The following is a 17,666-nucleotide window of genomic DNA, read 5'->3' as shown; positions in this document are numbered from 1 at the left end:
AGGTTAAGCCTATACTAAACACAGTCCTTATTTTCAAGCGTTTCTAAAAAAAAAAATCCCCTATTGGAAAAATGAATGGTGGAAAAACAATGGTAACCATTTCCCTTGTCTGACCACTAGGTTTTATGGGTATTATGACACCTCCACTGTGGAGATCTAACGTCTTCACCATAACACCCCCAAAAAAAAACGGTGTAGGTACAAGCCTGTGTACGTACATATAGGAGCTACCTTGAGGAAACGTAAAATCAAGAGGTCCGTCCAATTGATTCGTCGCCAGCTCTCATCAATCCGGGACGTGTGGTCACCCTATTATAAACATGTTCATATATATATATATAATTGTTAAACCCTGGTATTAACGAAGCTGTTATTAAACATCATAACACATTATTACACTATAATAATCTGACACCGCTCAACTCAAATAGCCCATACCGTAATGCTATAATAACAGTACCGGGTGTGAGCCACTAATCTCTCGTGGACAGATTCTCATGAACAGGAAATGACAAACTTTCGCGAAATACATTTTGTTCTGAGGTAACCAAGATTAGAGGGCCACTGGTTTGTAAAAACGAGAATTACTCATTAAAAGTGTGTCTTGCACATTCATTCTGAGAAGAAGGATCTTAAAATCTACAAACGTTAATTAACAGTTATTTTTACAATCTGAAATGATAGCCTCGCAATATTTCTCCCCGGTTGAGTTCTGTACATTGACACACTGTAATCACCAGCGCGCAGATCCCGGGCACGATGGGGTTAGCCCGAGTGACGCACACAGAGGTTTTAACACCGACGGGACTCTTTCTCCTCTTTTCAATTTCAACTGGAAAGAGAAAGGAAAAGGGTCTTGCAGCTTGATAACTTCATCAGAACAGGAGTTGGGCACAGGGGTTAATAACTAAAAACCCTCCCCGGCAGAGAGACACGAAGCCAGCAGGTAATATTAGAACCGCAGCTGCGGAGGTACGACAGACAACACAGTGAAACCGCGCAGCACGGATTCATCAGGTATTTTTTTGATAGTTGAAGGGACGCAGAAACGCACAAAGGGTAAAGTTCTGACAATTTTTATTAGGATTTCTGGCATTTTGTCTTTAGTAAGAATTGCTTCGTGGGAAATGTCTGGAAAGCCAACATTCTTGCGCACAATATTAAGCGTTTACAGGAGTTACTTTTCACATATTTCGGATTTGTAGGCAGGCTACCAGCTACCATTAGACTATTCATTTCTACTTTTAATTAACGAACACTACATTCAGTTCAGCCAAAGTCATGTTTTGCAGAGCAGAACACAGCGTACCCTCTCCGGTTGGAGAATATAATGCATCTCCACTGGGCAAAAAAACCGTATTAAATAAACTTTTTCCCCAGGTAATTTTAACAAAAGATCAATGTGATTACGTTGAATCAACGTGTAAAACTGATTAGATGAGCAAAAAGTCATCAACATAAGGACATTTAGCTTTTAACCTGAATCTCATGACATGGTGAATAATATATATATATATTTAATCAACTTGGAATTCATATTAGTTGACAACTAAAAGCAAACGTCTGTTCCCAGTGGGTGACACAAGTGGTGTAAAGTACTTCAGTAAAAAAATACTTTAAAGTACTACCTAAGTAGTTTTTGGGGGTATCTGTACTTTACTATTTACTTTTAGTGTTGGAGCCACTGACTTTCTGTAAATACAATAAAAACAAGAAAGTCCGGGCATCTGGTTCGCTTAATTATAAGGAATTTAAAATTATTTCTGCTTTTATTTTTGAGACTTAAGTACATGTAAAACCAAATACTTTTTGACTTTTTTTTTGACTTTTTATTTTACTGAGTGACTTTTCACTTTTACTTGAGTCATTTTCTATTAATTAAGGCATCTTTAGTTTTACTCAGGTATGACGATTGGGTACTTTTTCCATCACTGAGGGACATCCTCTTTTGTCACCTTCCGTGAACCCTGTCTACCGTCAAGGCGCCCCTCCCAACTCAGGATAGATCGAGGTTACTTATTGCTGTTTTCTTCCCCCCTAACAGGGTTTGAGGTTGTGAGACTATGGGACTCACTTTATTTCACTCCAAATGATTCCCTGTTATTCTATTCTACTTAAAAAAAAAAAAAATTAAATGAATAGTTACGTGTTGAGAATACACACAAACACACATTAACGTTACTTACTTTATTCTGTTAGCACAACATTGAATAAATAAGTTATTATTTAAATATGCATAACTTTATTGATGGGCCATTCCTTCACAATGTGTGCTCTGTGTTTGTTTGTTTATTCAGTAGGTGTGTGTGCATGTGTGTTTGTGTGCGTGCACGTGTGTTTGTTTGTGTATTCGGGGCGGCAGCGTAGCCTAGTGGTTAGAGCGTTGGACTAGTAACCGGAAGGTTGCGAGTTCAAACCCCCGAGCTGACAAGGTACAAATCTGTCGTTCTGCCCCTGAACAGGCAGTTAACCCACTGTTCCCAGGCCGTCATTGAAAATAAGAATATGTTCTTAACTGACTTGCCTGGTTAAATAATGGTAAAATAAAACATTAAATTAAATTCAGTAGGTTTGTGTGTTTGTACATGTGGTCAAGGAATGGGACTCTTGAGTGCAAAGAGTTTTTTTTTGCTGACCAGTCTATTGACGGTGTTAGTGAGAATCCTGTGACTGGGGCTCTGTCCTGACCCCCTAACTCTGACAGTTCCGGTAATAAGCTGAGGACAATAGGCTCATAGAGCCACTGACTCCATTAACAACCTTCAAGTGAGTGCAATTACGGACAGTCTGATCAGTCCATACCAGAGTGTCCACTGCCTGCTGGGCTGCCTTGACCCCCCTCGTTCAGGAAACCATAGTAAAACATTCTCCTATGTTCTCAGAACAGAACTCCTCCATTCTCAGAACAGAACACCTCCGTTCTCAGAACAGAACACCTCCGTTCAGAACAGAACACCTCCGTTCAGAACAGAACACCTCCCTCCGTTCAGAACAGAACACCTCCCTCCGTTCAGAACAGAACTCCTCCATTCTCAGAACAGAACACCTCCGTTCAGAACAGAACACCTCCCTCCGTTCAGAACAGAACACCTCCGTTCAGAACAGAACACCTCCCTCCGTTCAGAACAGAACACCTCCGTTCAGAACAGAACACCTCCGTTCTCAGAACAGAACACCTCTGTTCTCAAAAGAGAACCCCTCCGTTCTCAGAACAGAATACCTCCGTTCTCAGAACAGAATACCTCCGTTCTCAGAACAGAACACCTCCGTTCTCAGAACAGAACACCTCCGTTCTCAAAAGAGAACCCCTCCGTTCTCAGAACAGAACACCTCCGTTCTCAAAAGAGAACCCCTCCGTTCTCAGAACAGAACACCTCCGTTCTCAAAAGAGAACCCCTCCGTTCTCAGAACAGAACCCCTCCGTTCTCAGAACAGAACACCTCCGTTCTCAGAACAGAACTGCTCCGTTCTCAGAACAGAACACCTCCGTTCTCAAAAGAGAACTCCTCCGTTCTCAGAACAGAACCCCTCCGTTCCCAGAACAGAACACCTCCGTTCTCAGAACAGAACACCTCCGTTCTCAGAACAGAATACCTCCGTTCTCAGAACAGAACACCTCCGTTCTCAAAAGAGAACTCCTCCGTTCTCAGAACAGAACCCCTCCGTTCTCAGAACAGAACACCTCCGTTCTCAGAACAGAACACCTCCGTTCTCAGAATGTTGAAAAGAAAAAACTTTGAAAAAACATAGACAAATTAATAATTATTTCTGTTTTGTGATTCTTTTTTAATAACACCATTAAACATCTCACAAGACACATAGGATTTGAAAATCACTTTATAATAATGATTGTAGAACTACTAGAAGCTAACACTTTTATCATAACGTTCGGTAATAAACCATTTATAAAGGCATTTTACAAAACCATCTTCCCACCATTTATTAGTCATTGCTCTCACATTTTGTAAATGTATGTAAACATAGTTATTATAATCGCCTTTATCAGACTAACTGGTTTTGTCGTCCCCATCAGTGAAAGAGGAAGATGCTGTGGTGTCTGGTTGCTGTGCAGCTGTTCTTTGCGCCAGCTCTCCTGGTAAGCAGACATGATGTTCATATGAATAGTATTGCATTACGTTGTTATTGTATTCAGTGAAGACAAATAGTTCCGTGGAGGAAAAAGCAGTCTGGTACAGGTAACACATCCAACCTACACTACATTATCAAAAGTATGTGGACATCCGTTTCTGACAGGTTTATAAAATCTCCATAGACAAACAGTGGCAGTAGAATGGTCCCATACTGAAGAGCTCAGTGACTTTCAACGTGGTACTGTCATAGGATGCCACCTTTCTATCAAGACAGTATGTCAAATTTCTGCCCTGCTGGGGCTCACCAGCCACCCCTGCTTCACCAGCCTCCCCTGCTTCACCAGCCACCCCTGCTTCACCAGCCACCCCTGCTTCACCAGCCTCCCCTGCTTCACCAGCCACCCCTGCTTCACCAGCCTCCCCTGCTTCACCACCACCCCTGCTTCACCAGCCTCCCCTGCTTCACCAGCCTCCCCTGCTTCACCACCACCCCTGCTTCACCAGACTCCCCTGCTTCACCAGCCACCCCTGCTGGGACTGCCCCCAGTCAAGTGTAAGTGCTGTTATTGTGAAGTGGAAACGTCTAGGAGCAACAACGGCTCAGCCGTGAAGTGGTAGGCCACACACGCTCACGGGGACCGCCGAGTGCTGAAGTGTATAGCGCTAAGAAATCGTCTGTCCTCGGTTGCAACACTCACTACCGAGTTCCAAACTGCCTCGGGAAGCAACGTCAGCACAATAACTGTTCATCAGGAGCTTCATGTAATGGGTTTCCATGGCCGAGCAGCCGCACACAAGCCTCAGATCACCATGTGTAATGCCAAGCGTCAGCTGGAGTGGTGTAAAGCTCACCACCATTGGACTCTGGAGCAGTTTTCTGGAGTGATGAATCACACTTCACCATCTGGCAGTCCGACGGACTAATCTGGGTTTGGCAGATGCCAGGAGAATGCTACTTGCCCTAATGCATAGTGCCCAACTGTAAAGTTTGGTGGAGGAGGAACAATGGTCGGGGGTTGTTTTTCATGGTTCGGGCTCCTTTAGTTCCAGTGAAGGGAAATAGAAAAATCTGTGCTTCGAACTTTGTGGCAACAGTTTGGGGAAGGTCCTTTTCTGTTTCAGCATGACAATGCCCCCTTGAAGAAAGCGAGGTCAATGGTTTGTCGAAATTGGTGTGGAAGAACTGGACTGGCTTGCACAGAACCTTGACCTCAACCCCATCGAACACGTTTGGGATGAATTGGAACGCCGACTGCTAGCCAGAAGGCCTAAAAGGCCTCACTAATGCTCTTGTGGCTGAATGGAAGCAAGTCCGCCGCAGCAATGTTCCTACATCTAGTGGAAAGCCTTCCCAGAAGAGCGGAGGCTGTTATAGCAGCAATGTTCCAACATCTAGTGGAAAGCCTTCCCAGAAGAGTGGAGGCTGTTATAGCAGCAATGTTCCAACATCTAGTGGAAAGCCTTCCCAGAAGAGTGAAGGCTGTTATAGATGCAAAGAGTGGTCCAAATCCAGATTAACACCAATGATTTTGGAATCAGATGTTGGACGAGCAGGTGTCCACATACTTTTGGCCATGTAGTGTATGTGTTATATAGGTCCCCACAGAGACCACACAGTAAATATGTAGACACTAGCTGTACAATACTTAGGATGTCTGCTAAACATGTATTATTATAGGTGGCAGGACAGTGGTGACAGGATAGTGGTGACAGGATAGTGGTGACAGGATAGTGGTGACAGGATAGTGGTGACAGGATAGTGGTGACAGGACAGTGGTGACAGGATAGTGGTGACAGGATAGTGGTGACAGGATAGTGGTGACAGGATAGTGGTGACAGGATAGTGGTGACAGGATAGTGGTGACAGGATAGTGGTGACAGGATAGTGGTGACAGGATAGTGGTGACAGGATAGTGGTGACAGGATAGTGGTGACAGGACAGTGGTGACAGGATAGTGGTGACAGGATAGTGGTGACAGGATAGTGGTGGGGTAGATGACAGGATAGTGTTGACAGGATAGTGGTGACAGGATAGTGGTGACAGGATAGTGGTGACAGGATAGTGGTGACAGGATAGTAGTGGTGACAGGATAGTGGTGACAGGATAGTGGTGACAGGATAGTGGTGACAGGATAGTGGTGACAGGATAGTGGTGACAGGATAGTGGTGAGGTGTTGGACAGGATAGTGGTGACAGGATAGTGGTGACAGGATAGTGGTGACAGGATAGTGGTGACAGGATAGTGGTGACAGGATAGTGGTGACAGGATAGTGGTGACAGGTGAGGATAGTGGTGACAGGATAGTGGTGACAGGATAGTGGTGACAGGATAGTGGTGACAGGATAGTGGTGACAGGATAGTGGTGACAGGATAGTGGTGACAGGATAGTGGTGACAGGATAGTGGTGACAGGATATGGCCTGGTGACAGGATAGTGGTGACAGGATAGTGGTGACAGGATAGTGGTGACAGGATAGTAGGCAGGATAGTGGTGACAGGATAGTGGTGACAGGATAGTGGTGATTCAGGACCAGTGGTGACAGTGGATAGTGGTGGGGTGACAGGACTGTAGGATAGTGGACTTTGGATAAGCTTGACAAAGTGGCATATAGGATAGTGGTGACCATTTATAGTGGTGACAGGATAGTGTTATGCAGGATAGTGGTGACAGGAAAGTGGTGACTACATAGGGAATATAGGACAGGATAGTGGTGAGGTAGATGACAGGGGATAGTGGTAGGTACTATGGTGACAGGGGGGACTAGATGGGATAATATGGGAGTCTAGTGGTGGAGAATGTAGTGGTGACAGAAGCTTTTACCACATGGCAACCTAGTCTTATAGAGCCCTATGGCCTCTTGTCCAAAGTAGTGCACTATATAGGGAATAGGGTACCATTTAAAGTAATGAACTATATAGGGAATAGGGTACCGTTTAAAGTAGTGCACTATATAGGGAATAGGGTACCATTTATAGTAGTGCACTATATAAGGAATGTGGTCCTTCTGTAGCACAGTTGGTAGAGCATGGCGCTTGTAACGCCAGGGTAGTGGGTTCGATTCCCGGGACCACCCATACGTAGAATGTATGCACACATGACTGTAAGTCGCTTTGGATAAAAGCGTCTGCTAAATGGCATATAAATAGGGTACCATTTAAAGTAGTGCACTATATAGGGAATAGGGTACCATTTAAAGTAGTGCACTACATAGGGAATAGGGTACCATTTAAAGTAGTGCACTATATAGGGAATAGGGTACCATTTGAGACCCTGACCACTATGTGTTGTTTTAAATGTCCAGCTGCCTAGTGGGGACTACTGGGAGGAATGGAGTCCCTATGGAGAATGTAGCAGGAGCTGTGGCAGTGGGGTTACCATGAGAACCAGGAGATGTGTTACCCAGAGGTAAGAGATTGGTTCTTTCTTTCTTTCTTTCTTTCTTTCTTTCTTTCTTTCTTTCTTTCTTTCTTTCTCTCTTTCTCTCTTTCTTTCTTTGTTGGACGTGACTCTACTCTTTCACTATAGTCTTTCCAACAGAGCTTAGCTTTCTTTCTTTCTTTCTCGCTTTCACATAGTGAGATTGCCAATGTTATATAGAACACCCTGGAGTTATCTTATGTTGATATCAGGTTATATAGAACACCCAGGAGTTATGGATGTGGTTATGATGATATCAGGTTTTACAAGGACCCAGGAGTAATGTTTAAGATGATGACAGAAAGTCACATAGTGAGATTGCCAATGTTATATAGAACACCCTGGAGTTATGGATGTGGTTATGATGATATCAGGTTATATACAACACCCAGGAGTTATGGATGTGCTTATGATGATATCAGGTTATATAGAACACCCAGGTGTTATGGATGTGGTTATGATGATATCAGGTTATGTACAACACCCAGGTGTTATGGATGTGGTTATGATGATATCAGGTTATATAGAACACCCAGGTGTTATGAGTTATGGATGTGGTTATGATGATATCAGGTTATATAGAACACCCAGGAGTTATGGATGTGGTTATGATGATATCAGGTTATATAGAACACCCTGGAGTTATGGATGTGGTTATGATGATATCAGGTTATGTACAACACCCAGGAGTTATGGATGTGGTTATGATGATATCAGGTTATATAGAACACCCTGGAGTTATGGATGTGGTTATGATGATATCAGGTTATATAGAACACCCAGGAGTTATGGATGTGGTTATGATGATATCAGGTTATATAGAACACCCAGGAGTTATGGATGTGGTTATGATGATATCAGGTTATATATGAACACCCAGGAGTTATGGATGTGGTTATGATGATATCAGGTTATATAGAACACCCAGGAGTTATGGATGTGGTTATGATGATATCAGGTTATATAGAACACCCAGGAGTTATGGATGTGGTTATGATGATATCAGGTTATATAGAACACCCAGGAGTTATGGATGTGGTTATGATGATATCAGGTTATATAGAACACCCAGGAGTTATGGATGTGGTTATGATGATATCAGGTTATATAGAACACCCAGGAGTTATGGATGTGGTTATGATGATATCAGGTTATATAGAACACCCAGGAGTTATGGATGTGGTTATGATGATATCAGGTTATATAGAACACCCAGGAGTTATGGATGTGGTTATGATGATATCAGGTTATATAGAACACCCAGGAGTTATGGATGTGGTTATGATGATATCAGGTTATATAGAACACCCAGGAGTTATGGATGTGGTTATGATGATATCAGGTTATATAGAACACCCAGTTATGAGTTATGGATGTTATGGTTATGATGATATCAGGTTATATAGAACACCCAGGAGTTATGGATGTGGTTATGATGATATCAGGTTATATAGAACACCCAGGAGTTATGGATTATGATGATATCAGGTCAGGTTATATAGAACACCCAGGAGTTATGGATGTGGTTATGATGATATCAGGTTATATAGAACACCCAGGAGTTATGGATGTGGTTATGATGATATCAGGTTATATAGAACACCCAGGAGTTATGGATGTGGTTATGATATCAGGTTATCAGAACACCCAGGTTATGGATAGATGATATCAGGTTATATAGAACCCAGGAGTTATGGATGTGGTTATGATGATATCAGGTTATATAGAACACCCAGGAGTTATGGATGTGGTTATGATGATATCAGGTTATATAGAACACCCAGGAGTTATGGATGTGGTTATGATGATATCAGGTTATATAGAACACCCAGGAGTTATGGATGTGGTTATGATGATATCAGGTTATATAGAACACCTGGAGTTATGGATGTGGTTATGATGATATCAGGTTATATAGAACACCAGGAGTTATGGATGTGGTTATGATGATATCAGGTTATATAGAACACCCAGGAGTTATGGATGTGGTTATGATGATATCAGGTTATATAGAACACCCAGGGAGTTATGGATATCAGGTTATATAGGTTATGATGATATGATATCAGGTTATATACAACACCCAGGAGTTATGGATGTGGTTATGATGATATCATCAGGTTATGTGGTTATGATAGAACACCCAGGAGTTATGGATGTGGTTATGATGATATCAGGTTATATAGAATGGATGTGGTTATGATGATATCAGGTTATATAGAACCAGGAGTTATGGATGTGGTTATGATGATATCAGGTTATATAGAACACCCAGGAGTTATGGATGTGGTTATGATGATATCAGGTTATATAGAACACCCAGGAGTTATGGATGTGGTTATGATGATATCAGGTTATATAGAACACCCAGGAGTTATGGATGTGGTTATGATATCAGGTTATATACAACACCCAGGTGTTATGGATGTGGTTATGATGATATCAGGTTATATAGAACACCCAGGAGTTATGGATGTGGTTATGATGATATCAGGTTATATAGAACACCCAGGAGTTATGGATGTGGTTATGATGATATCAGGTTATATAGAACACCCAGGAGTTATGGATGTGGTTATGATGATATCAGGTTATATAGAACACCCAGGAGTTATGGATGTGGTTATGATGATATCAGGTTATATAGAACACCCAGGAGTTATGGATGTTATATCAGGATGAACACCCAGGAGTTATGGATTATGATGATATCAGGTTATATAGAACACCCAGGAGTTATGGATGTGGTTATGATGATATCAGGTTATATATAACACCCAGGAGTTATGGATGTGGTTATGATGATATCAGGTTATATAGAACACCCAGGAGTTATGGATGTGGTTATGATGATATCAGGTTATGTACAACACCCAGGAGTTATGGATGTGGTTATGATGATATTAGGTTATATAGAACACCCAGGTGTTATGGATGTGGTTATGATGATATCAGGTTATATAGAACACCCAGGAGTTATGGATGTGGTTATGATGATATCAGGTTATATAGAACACCCAGGAGTTATGGATGTGGTTATGATGATATCAGGTTATATAGAACACCCAGGAGTTATGGATGGGTTATGTGATATCAGGTTATATAGAACACCTGATGTTATGGATGTGGTTATGATGATATCAGGTTATATAGAACACCCAGGAGTTATGGATGTGGTTATGATGATATCAGGTTATATAGAACACCCAGGAGTTATGGATGTGGTTATGATGATATCAGGTTATATAGAACACCCAGGAGTTATGGATGGGTTATGATGATATCAGGTTATATAGAACACCCAGGAGTTATGGATGTGGTTATGATGATATCAGGTTATATAGAACACCCAGGTGTTATGGATGTGGTTATGATGATATCAGGTTATATAGAACACCCAGGAGTTATGGATGTGGTTATGATGATATCAGGTTATATAGAACACCCAGGAGTTATGGATGTGGTTATGATGATATCAGGTTATATACAACACCCAGGAGTTATGGATGTGGTTATGATGATATCAGGTTATATACAACACCCAGGAGTTATGGATGTGGTTATGATGATATCAGGTTATATAGAACACCCAGGTGTTATGGATGTGGTTATGATGATATCAGGTTATATACAACACCCAGGAGTTATGGATGTGGTTATGATGATATCAGGTTATATACAACACCCAGGAGTTATGGATGTGGTTATGATGATATCAGGTTATATAGAACACCCAGGAGTTATGGATGTGGTTATGATGATATCAGGTTATATAGAACACCCAGGAGTTATGGATGTGGTTATGATGATATCAGGTTATATAGAACACCCAGGAGTTATGGATGTGGTTATGATGATATCAGGTTCAGGTATATACAACACCCAGGAGTTATGGATGTGGTTATGATGATATCAGGTTATATAGAACACCCAGGAGTTATGGATGTGGTTATGATGATATCAGGTTATATAGAACACCCAGGAGTTATGGATGTGGTTATGATGATATCAGGTTATATAGAACACCCAGGAGTTATGGATGTGGTTATGATGATATCAGGTTATATAGAAACACCCAGGAGTTATGGATGTGGTTATGATGATATCAGGTTATATAGAACACCCAGGAGTTATGGATGTGGTTATGATGATATCAGGTTATATACAACACCCAGGAGTTATGGATGTGGTTATGATGATATCAGGTTATATACAACACCCAGGAGTTATATGTTATGATGATATCAGGTTATATACAACACCCAGGAGTTAATGTGGTTATGATGATATCAGGTTATATAGAACACCCAGGAGTTATGGATGTGGTTATGATGATATCAGGTTATATACAACACCCAGGAGTTATGGATGTGGTTATGATGATATCAGGTTATATATAACACCCAGGAGTTATGGATGTGGTTATGATGATATCAGGTTATATAGAACACCCTGGAGTTATGGATGTGGTTATGATGATATCAGGTTATATACAACACCCAGGAGTTATGGATGTGGTTATGATGATATCAGGTTATATAGAACACCCAGGAGTTATGGATGTGGTTATGATGATATCAGGTTATATAGAACACCCAGGAGTTATGGATGTGGTTATGATGATATCAGGTTATATACAACACCCAGGAGTTATGGATGTGGTTATGATGATATCAGGTTATATAGAACACCCAGGTGTTATGGATGTGGTTATGATGATATCAGGTTATATAGAACACCCAGGAGTTATGGATGTGGTTATGATGATATCAGGTTATATAGAACACCCAGGAGTTATGGATGTGGTTATGATGATATCAGGTTATATAGAACACCCAGGAGTTATGGATGTGGTTATGATGATATCAGGTTATATAGAACACCCAGGAGTTATGGATGTGGTTATGATGATATCAGGTTATATACAACACCCAGGAGTTATGGATTGGTTATGGAGTTTATGGATGTGGTTATGATGATATCAGGTTATATAGAACACCCAGGAGTTATGGATTATGATGATGTCAGGTTATGATATAACACCCAGGTTATGGATGTGGTTATGATGATATCAGGTTATAAACACCCAGGAGTTATGGATGTGGTTATGATGATATCAGGTTATATAGAACACCCAGGAGTTATGGATGTGGTTATGATGATATCAGGTTATATAGAACACCCAGGAGTTATGGATGGGTTATGATGATATCAGGTTATATACAACACCCAGGAGTTATGGATGTGGTATGATATCAGGTTATACACCCAGGAGTTATGGATGTGGTTATGATGATATCAGGTTATATACAACACCCAGGAGTTATGGATGTGGTTATGATGATATCAGGTTATATACAACACCCAGGAGTTATGGATGTGGTTATGATGATATCAGGTTATATAGAACACCCAGGAGTTATGGATGTGGTTATGATGATATCAGGTTATATAGAACACCCAGGAGTTATGGATGTTATCAGGTTATATACAACACCCAGGTTATGGATGTGGTTATGATGATATCAGGTTATATAGAACACCCAGGAGTTATGGATGTGGTTATGATGATATCAGGTTATATAGAACACCCAGGAGTTATGGATGTGGTTATGATGATATCAGGTTATATAGAACACCCAGGAGTTATGGATGTGGTTATGATGATATCAGGTTATATAGAACACCCAGGAGTTATGATGTGGTTATGATGATATCAGGTTATATACAACACCCAGGAGTTATGGATGTGGTTATGATGATATCAGGTTATATGATATGGAGTGTTATGATATCAGGTTAACACCCAGGAGTTATGGATGTGGTTATGATGATATCAGGTTATATACAACACCCAGGAGTTATGGATGTGGTTATGATGATATCAGGTTATATACAACACCCAGGAGTTATGGATGTGGTTATGATGATATCAGGTTATATAGAACACCCAGGAGTTATGGATGTGGTTATGATGATATCAGGTTATATAGAACACCCAGGAGTTATGGATGTGGTTATGATGATATCAGGTTATATAGAACACCCAGGAGTTATGGATGTGGTTATGATGATATCAGGTTATATAGAACACCCAGGTGTTATGGATGTGGTTATGATGATATCAGGTTATATACAACACCCAGGAGTTATGGATGTGGTTATGATGATATCAGGTTATATAGAACACCCAGGTGTTATGGATGTGGTTATGATGATATCAGGTTATATAGAACACCTAGGTGTTATGGATGTGGTTATGATGATATCAGGTTATATAGAACACCCAGGAGTTATGGATGTGGTTATGATGATATCAGGTTATATAGAACACCCAGGAGTTATGGATGTGGTTATGATGATATCAGGTTATATAGAACACCCAGGAGTTATGGATGTGGTTATGATGATATCAGGTTATATAGAACACCCAGGAGTTATGGATGTGGTTATGATGATATCAGGTTATATACAACACCCAGGAGTTATGGATGGATGGGTTATGATGATATCAGGTTATATAGAACACCCAGGAGTTATGGATGTGGTTATGATGATATCAGGTTATATAGAACACCCAGGAGTTATGGATGTGGTTATGATGATATCAGGTTATATAGAACACCCAGGAGTTATGGATGTGGTTATGATGATATCAGGTTATATACAACACCCAGGAGTTATGGATGGGATATGATGATATCAGGTTATGTACAACACCCAGGGAGTTATGAACATGAGGGATGATGATGGTTATATCAGGTTATATAGAACACCCAGGAGTTATGGATGGATGGTTATGATGATATCAGGTTATATAGAACACCCTGGAGTTATGGATGTGGTTATGATGATATCAGGTTATATACAACACCCAGGGAGTTATGGATGGGATGATGATATCAGGTTATATAGAACACCCTGGAGTTATGGATGTGGTTATGATGATATCAGGTTAGGTTATGGATGGAGGGATAAAGACCCAGGAGTTATGGATGTGGTTATGATGATATCAGGTTATATAGAACACCCATGGAGTGTTATGGATGTGGTTATGATGATATCAGGTTATAGTACAACACCCAGGAGTTAGGATGATGATATCAGGTTATAGGAGTTATATGGTGATATCAGGTTATATACAACACCCAGGAGTTATGGATGTGGTTATGATATCAGATATCAGGGATATATGAAGGAGGGACCAGGAGTTATGGAGGGATATATCAGATGGATAGAGTTATATATAAGATATATATAGATAGGGATACATATCAGGGATATAGAACAGGAGGGAACACCCAGAGATGGATGAGGTTATGATGATATCAGGTTATATACAACACCCAGGATAAATGGAGGAGGGATAGATTGAGGGATAAAGAGAGGAGGGATAGAACAGGAGGAGGGATAAAGAGAGGAGGGATAGAGAGAACTTTGATATAGGAGGGATAAAGATCTTTTAAGGAGGGATAGTCTTGGATGGATAGAGAGAGGAGGGATAAAGAGAGGAGGGATGATGAGGAGGGATATAACCCATAGAGAGGATGGATAGATAAGGGATAGAGAGAGGAGGATAGAGAGAGGAGGGATAGAGAGAGGGAGGGATAGAGAGGAGGGATAGAGAGGAGGGATAGAGGAGGATAGAGGAGGAGGGATAGAGAGATGGAGGGATAAAGAGAGGAGGGATAGAGAGAGGAGGGATATAGAGAGAGGAGGGATAGAGAGAGAGGGATAAAGAGGAGGGATAAAGAGGAGGGATAGAGGAGGGATAGAGAGAGGAGGGATAGAGAGGAGGGATAGAGAGAGGAGGGATAGAGAGAGGAGGGATAGAGAGGGAGGAGGGATAGAGAGAGGAGGGATAGAGAGAGGAGGGATAAAGAGGGATAGGAGGAGGGATAAAGGAAGGATAGAGAGGAGGGATAGGAGAGGGATAGAGAGAGAGGAGGGATAGAGAGGAGGGATAGAGAGAGGAGGGATAGAGAGAGGAGGGATAGAGAGAGGAGGATAGAGAGAGGAGGGATAGAGAGAGGATAGAGAGAGGAGGGATAGAGAGAGGAGGGATAGAGAGAGGAGGGATAGAGAGAGGAGGGATAAAGAGAGGAGGGATAAAGAGAGGAGGGATAGAGAGAGGAGGGATAGAGAGAGGAGGGATAAAGAGAGGAGGGATAGAGAGAGGAGGGATAGAGAGAGGAGGGATAGAGAGGAGGGATAAAGAGAGGAGGGATAAGAGAGGAGGGATAGAGAGAGGAGGGATAGAGAGAGGAGGGATAAAGAGAGGAGGGATAGAGAGAGGAGGGATAGAGAGGAGGGATAGAGAGAGGAGGGATAGAGAGAGGAGGGATAAAAGAGAGAGGTCATATCCAGCCTGTCCTGCCAGCTTGGTACATCGTATTTATCTCAGAGTTGTATCCATAAATCATAGAACTGGAATCCAGCGTGCATGTTCCTTCTTGTACCTCGTTGTAATGTGATCTCAGTGTACCGTATGAAGAGAGGGGAAACTGAAGTACAGTATGTGGGATAGAGAGGCTCCCCCCCCCCCCAAAAAAAAAACAATTGGATGAGGAGCTGCATCCTCAAGGGGTCATTGGGGTCATTGAGGTCACAACAACACAAACCCTTCCCGAGGTGCTTGGTTGTAAATGAAGGACTTTATCCGTAATCCCTCTTTCAGCTGTGATCTGTGCTGCCCAAAAGACAGAGATAAACTTACTGTTCATGATGGGATTGCAAGCCGTCGTTAGTCTGCAGCTCTCTGCCTGATTGAGGGTGAGTCCCAAATGGAACCCTATTCAGGGCTGGGCCTGCGGGTTCTGGGCTGAGGGCTGAGGGCTGGGCCTGCGGGTTCTGGGCTGAGGGCTGGGCCTGCGGGTTCTGGGCTGAGGGCTGGGCCTGCGGGTTCTGGGCTGAGGGCTGGGCCTGCGGGTTCTGGGCTGAGGGCTGAGGGCTGGGCCTGCGGGTACTGGTCTGAGGGCTGAGGGCTGGGCCTGAGGGTTCTGGGCTGAGGGCTGGGCCTGCGGGTTCTGGGCTGAGGGCTGAGGGCTGGGCCTGCGGGTTCTGGTTTGAGGGCTGAGGGCTGGGCCTGCGGGTACTGGTCTGAGGGCTGAGGGAACTGGAATCCTGCGGGTTCTGGTCTTGAGCTGAGGGCTGGGCCTGCAGGTTCTGGTCTGAGGGCTGAGGGCTGGGCCTGCGGGTTCTGGGCTGAGGGCTGGGCCTGCGGGTTCTGGGCTGAGGGCTGGGCCTGCGGGTTCTGGGCTGAGGGCTGAGGGCTGGGCCTGCGGGTTCTGGGCTGAGGGCTGAGGGCTGGGCCTGCGGGTTCTGGTCTGAGGGCTGAGGGGCTGGGCCTGCGGGTTCTGGTCTGAGGGCTGAGGGCTGAGGGCTGGGCCTGCGGGTTCTGGTCTGAGGGCTGAGGGCTGGGCCTGCGGGTACTGGTCTGAGGGCTGAGGGCTGGGCCTGCGGGTACTGGTCTGAGGGCTGAGGGCTGGGCCTGCGGGTACTGGTTCTGGGCTGAGGGCTGGGCCTGCGGGTTCTGGGCTGAGGGGCTGAGGGCTGGGCCTGCGGGTTCTGGTCTGAGGGCTGAGGGCTGGGCCTGCGGGTTCTGGTCTGAGGGCTGAGGGCTGGGCCTGCGGGTTCTGGGCTGAGGGCTGGGCCTGCGGGTTCTGGGCTGAGGGCTGGGCCTGCGGGTTCTGGTCTGAGGGCTGAGGGCTGGGCCTGCGGGTTCTGAGGGCTGAGGGCTGGGCCTGCGGGTTCTGGTCTGAGGGCTGAGGGCTGGGCCTGCGGGTTCTGGGCTGAGGGCTGGGCCTGCGGGTTCTGGGCTGAGGGCTGGGCCTGCGGGTTCTGGTCTGAGGGCTGAGGGCTGGGCCTGCGGGTTCTGGTCTGAGGGCTGAGGGCTGGGCCTGCGGGTTCTGGGCTGAGACAAACAGAGACAGCTACCTAGACGTGCTGAAGCTCACTGATGTCGTGGTTCATTTCACATGTAGGTTCTTGTATTTTGAATGATTTATTTTGGAACAGCAAAATGATTGTCTGTCGACAAAGACATAGAAATATCACAACACAGACGCTACATGACCAAAAGTATGTGGACACCGGCTCGTCCAACATCTCATTCCAAATTCACGGGCTTTAATATGGAGTTGGTCTCCCCTTTGCTGC

General features: G+C 43.5%; 1 protein-coding gene across 4 annotated transcripts in view; it reads left to right on the top strand.

Annotated features, from left to right (window-relative positions):
• Positions 1-568: 568 nt before the first annotated feature.
• Positions 569-17,666, top strand: part of LOC118383521 (papilin-like) — a 171,800-nt gene continuing 154,702 nt past the window's right edge. The window contains exons 1-3 of one of the 4 annotated variants that reach the window (XM_052515517.1): positions 569-1,017; positions 4,034-4,096; positions 7,393-7,496. In XM_052515517.1, the coding sequence (XP_052371477.1) occupies positions 4,046-4,096; positions 7,393-7,496 (155 nt within the window). In that variant the 5' untranslated portion in view covers positions 569-1,017; positions 4,034-4,045. Of the gene's footprint in view, positions 1,060-4,033; positions 4,097-7,392; positions 7,497-17,666 lie in introns of all 4 variants that reach the window. The other 3 variants (XM_052515516.1, XM_052515519.1, XM_052515518.1) reach the window with 3 other exon arrangements.

This window comes from Oncorhynchus keta, unplaced genomic scaffold, assembly GCF_023373465.1.
Source record: "Oncorhynchus keta strain PuntledgeMale-10-30-2019 unplaced genomic scaffold, Oket_V2 Un_scaffold_28244_pilon_pilon, whole genome shotgun sequence".
Lineage (NCBI taxonomy): Eukaryota > Metazoa > Chordata > Actinopteri > Salmoniformes > Salmonidae > Oncorhynchus > Oncorhynchus keta.
This window is presented reverse-complemented; position numbering and strand designations above follow the sequence as displayed.